Here is a 4272-nt window from a genome sequence, read left to right on the forward strand (position 1 = left end):
CGTCTTGCAAGAGAAAAGACCAACTTCGTGAGCATCACCAAGAAGAAGTGAGAAAAGCAATAGGATGTGGAGAGATTGCTACGGGGACTGGACTGAATCAAGAATTATCTCTTCAAAGACCAGGTGACACTCGATGGAACTCCCATTATAAAACATTGTTGGGTTTGTCAAAGATGTTCTCGTCGGTGGTTAAAGTTCTAGAATATGTTGAGAAAGATGGCACAGATACTGGAAAGAGGCGTCAAGCTAGAGGTCTTCTCAAATATTTCCAGACTTTTGATTCTGCATTTTTCTTACATATGATGATGATGATATTAGCTTTAACAAATGGACTATCAAAAACCTTACAGAGAAAGGATAAAGACATTGTAAATGCTATTTCAGATGTGGAATCAACTAAACGGGAGTTAGAAAAGCTCAGAACCAATGAAGGGTGGGATTCTCTTATGAGGAAGGTATACTGTTTCTGTGAGAAACATGACATTCCAGTACTGGACATGGAAGACGCCTATGTTAACCCAAAGAAGCCAAGACAAAAGACCGGTATTAACAATGAACATTATTACCGTGTTGACTGTTTCTTTGCTGTTCTGGATCTGTTAGGAGAAGAGTTTAATGACAGATTTAATGAGGTAAATTCTGAGTTGCTTCTATGCATGTCTGCTTTGAGCCCAAGTGATTTATTTTCTCGTTTTGACAAGGCGAAGTTGCTGAAATTAGCTAAGCATTATCCCGATGACTTTAATCACCAAGATATGGTGACTCTTGAGCATGAACTTGGTCTCTACATAGATAATATACTCCATGATACAAGGTTTTCTAGCTTGGACAAAATAGGTGATCTAGCTAAACTGATGGTGGATACAAGGAAGCACCTCTCCTATCCTTTGGTATATCGGCTTTTGAAGCTAGCTTTGACTCTTCCTGTTGCCACTGCCACTGTTGAGAGGTTTTTCAGCTATGAAGATTGTGAAGAATGCTTTGCGTAACAAAATTGGTGATGATTATTTGAGCCATAGCCTAATTTGCTTTGTGGAAAAGGGACTGCTGGACGAAATTACTAATGAAGTGATTGTTGATCGTTTTCATAAGATGAAAGATCGTCGTGGGAAGAACGAAATGTAAAGATCCAATGCCATACACCTTTTGTGTGTTTACCATCTCCATTTGTATTTTAATGGCTAATACTAATATGTGTTTTTTCTTCGCAGATAACGGCATTTATATTAGAAATGAATATTCTCTTTTGCAAAGCATGAACTGTTGGGATATGAAGTCTTTTTGTAGGCTCTGATCACCTTAGTGTTAACTTGTTGTGTTACTATTGTCTATTGGATAATGTATCTTTTTCGAACTTGGATGAAATATGTTATGACTTGCAAGAAAATTGCTAAATATAGCATATTTACATGTTTATAAGCCTATGTGTAAACATGTTCGAGAGTTTTCTATCGCTGTGTGCCCCCAGTCGGTTTTTCTCCTGGGTCCGCCCCTGGTGTCATCTTCTATCATTAATTATGCAGGGTCCTGTTAATGTGTCTTACTCCCTCCGTCCGAAAATACTTGTCATCAAACTGGATAAAAGGTGATGTATCTAGATGTATTTTAGTTCTAATGGTTCATGGAGGTCACATAGACAGACCTATGGCAAGAGTTGTTTTAGATAGGCTCCTGAACTACAGTTTGCTGAGCCTCTGCACATCCTCAATTTTTCTCTTGGTCTATTCTACTGTAGCAGTTAGTTTATTTTCTTTGTAGTCAACTAAAATCTCTTATTTTTTCAGGTATGAGTCTTGGTAATCTGTACTGTAATCCTCTAATGGTTCATGGAGGTCACAAGATCACCGCGAGGCAGCGATGGACACCAACCCAGATGCAGCTGCAGATCCTCGAGAGCATCTTCGACCAATGTAATGGAACACCAAGCAAGCAGAAGATAAAAGACATCACAGCGGAGCTCTCGCAGCACGGCCAGATCTTGGAGACCAACGTCTACAACTGGTTCCAGAACAGACGTGCACGCTCGAAGCGGAAGCAGGCAGCTTCTTCTCTACCAAATAACGCCGAATCCGAAGCCGAGGGGGATGAGGAGTCCCTGACCGACAAGAATCCTAGATCAGACGGGTCACAGCAGGAGAACATGGCTGTGAGAGCTCACAACCCTGAGAGGATCTCAGAGATGCACCGCCACTTCGACGCAGCAGAGCGTGAGCAGGTCCGTGGTCCGTGGTCCAGCAACGACGCCTCAAGGTCGTAGGGTGGTCTGGTCCAGATGTCCTTCTATGAGAATGTCTATGTTGAATCCAAGTATGTTGAGCAAACACCATATCTCAGTATAACTCCACTGAAAAACCCCACTGAAAGTATTCTGGATCAAGATAGCCCTGCCAAAAGAAAACAAGTTCAATATTGTGTTGCATGGAACAGCAGTAACTAGATCATGGTGAGTGCAGTTCTTGCTACATTGCTAGGTGTAATAAGACTTACTGGAGTACCCTCAACAACAGTGGAGATATGAGCTGGCAATGTTCCTTCCACATCCGGAACCGGAGCAATCCTATTTCTGTGCAAAATTCATTTGAGCCTTGCAGAGAATCTTCCTGTGCTCGTTTGATTGCAACGGTTGCTCCATCATCTAGATTTCCTTTATGGATTTTCCCATAACCTCCTTGACCAATTTCAGCTGAATCATTGAAATTATTTGTTGCTGTAGCCATTTCTTCCAACGTGAAAGATCTCACACCATCAACCTTGACAGAAAACCTCAACAGTACTGCAAAATTATCTACTTCTTTAAGTTGTTGTAGATTGAATTTAATGTCTACTGTAACTTTAAAGTTTACTTTGCTGTAGAGTTGAAACATATCAGATGTTGTCTCTTTAGAACTCGGATCTAATGTATTTGGATGAGGCTGATATAATATATTCACAGTTTAAATCCAGTTTCCAGTATTACAGAAAGACTGATCGAGTAGCTTCCGACTAAAAAAAATGATGCTCCTATATGTTACTACTTTTTTGACGGGTTCCTATATGTTACTACTACTCCCTCTGTCCGAAAATACTTGTCATCAAAATGGATAAAAATGGATGTATCTAGAACTAAAATACGTCTAGATACGTCCCTTTTTATTCATTTTGATGACAAGTATTTCCGGACGGAGGGAGTAGTTACCAGATAAAGCAGCAAGGCATTTCTAATTTGTCAGACAGCAAGGTTTTTATGTGTAGCACATAAAAACTGTTAAAGGAATATACTGACTTACATGAAGGCCTTGAAACTGTTCATGTTTTGAACGTCTTCTCAAATGTAGAAAGCAAAGAAACTACAATAGCAGCAATAATTGTTCCTGCCAAAATCCCAGCTAGTGTGCCCTTTTTTAAACCCGATGACACCGCTCTTGGAAATTCTGTGAAAAAATAAAGTGAAAAAAAGGGCAAAACAACAAGTGGATCATAAAGCTGGATGGAGTATTAAAGTACCAGTATAAAAAAATGAGACCAACCCAAGGGCTAATCTTCGTTGGCATTTTTTTATAGGAGAAACTCCACGAGCACCACCCGTCCTCTTAAAGTACCAGTATGAAACAGCGTGTAGTGAATTTTAAAGTAAGAAAAAGTATGTTCTGGCTCCTCCTTAAGTTAGTATGCCCTTTCGAAAGATCTTGGCAATTTTCCATTTTTGTGGTTGGTTCCTCCCATCTCTTAGGAGAGTTTGGGTTCCCATGAAGCCTAGGAAACATATATTAGGGTATGGATCGTAAATTCCCCAATCCCCCTTAACTTGGTGAGCCCCTTGTGAAGGAACCCCTCTTTGAGAAATTCTAGGGATATGAACAAGGATAGTCGCACTTTCAAATTATGTTGTTAAGGAAATTACCTTATAAAATTCCTCAAACAAAAAAACCTTATAAAAAAACACAATAAAAAATCATGGCATTCAGGCTGGAAGAAGACAAAGAAATAACTAAGAATCATTATGTTGTGTGCAATAGTTTATCAATTTTTAACATAATAACACTAAACTCGTATGAACTATATAGCGCATATTCCATATGCTAGGAGAATCAAATTAATAATTCATGGATTTATGATTCTACTAGCATATAAAACAGCCACAGAAGCTCTGCTGATATCCCGTCACCTGTCTTGGCAAAATAAATTTACGTAAGGATCACGCATTTCAACCATTTATTTAATATGGTAGAATTATGAATGGCATCCTTTGGTGGCACCAAAGGATGCCATTCATAATTCTACCATATTAAATAA

The 4272-nt window shown here is 39.2% G+C and overlaps 2 protein-coding genes across 5 annotated transcripts; both read left to right on the forward strand.

Annotated features, from left to right (window-relative positions):
• The first annotated feature begins 10 nt into the window (after positions 1–10).
• On the forward strand, positions 11–1294 carry LOC123176626 (uncharacterized). Of its 4 annotated transcripts, none has more exons than XM_044590745.1 (2): positions 11–252; positions 385–1294. In XM_044590745.1, exons 1-2 carry the CDS (start codon positions 174–176, stop codon positions 987–989), a joined length of 684 nt encoding a protein of 227 aa, XP_044446680.1. In that variant the 5' UTR covers positions 11–173; the 3' UTR covers positions 990–1294. The 4 variants fall into 4 exon arrangements, 3 of the variants coding, with proteins under 3 accessions (XP_044446680.1, XP_044446679.1, XP_044446677.1); XM_044590744.1 differs by having other exon boundaries at positions 21–252; positions 351–1294; XR_006488601.1 differs by having other exon boundaries at positions 174–1121; positions 1212–1294.
• A 492-nt stretch (positions 1295–1786) lies between these two features.
• LOC123176627 (WUSCHEL-related homeobox 8-like) lies at positions 1787–2955 on the forward strand. Its single transcript, XM_044590746.1, has one exon. The coding sequence runs from the start codon at positions 1787–1789 to the stop codon at positions 2255–2257; it is 471 nt and encodes a 156-aa protein (XP_044446681.1). The 3' UTR covers positions 2258–2955.
• The last annotated feature ends 1317 nt before the right edge of the window (positions 2956–4272 follow it).

The sequence above is a fragment of the Triticum aestivum genome, unplaced genomic scaffold, assembly GCF_018294505.1.
Source record: "Triticum aestivum cultivar Chinese Spring unplaced genomic scaffold, IWGSC CS RefSeq v2.1 scaffold157554, whole genome shotgun sequence".
Taxonomy (NCBI): Eukaryota; Viridiplantae; Streptophyta; class Magnoliopsida; order Poales; family Poaceae; genus Triticum; species Triticum aestivum.

Excerpts from the sequence above, each read along its gene's own strand:
- LOC123176626 (XM_044590742.1), top strand. The coding sequence starts at position 174 with ATGTTCTCGTCGGTGGTTAAAGTTCTAGAATATGTTGAGAAAGATGGC. Across the intron at positions 633-701 it reads TTAATGACAGATTTAATGAG|GCGAAGTTGCTGAAATTAGC; the intron begins GTAAATTCTGAG and ends CGTTTTGACAAG.
- LOC123176627 (XM_044590746.1), top strand. The coding sequence starts at position 1,787 with ATGAGTCTTGGTAATCTGTACTGTAATCCTCTAATGGTTCATGGAGGT.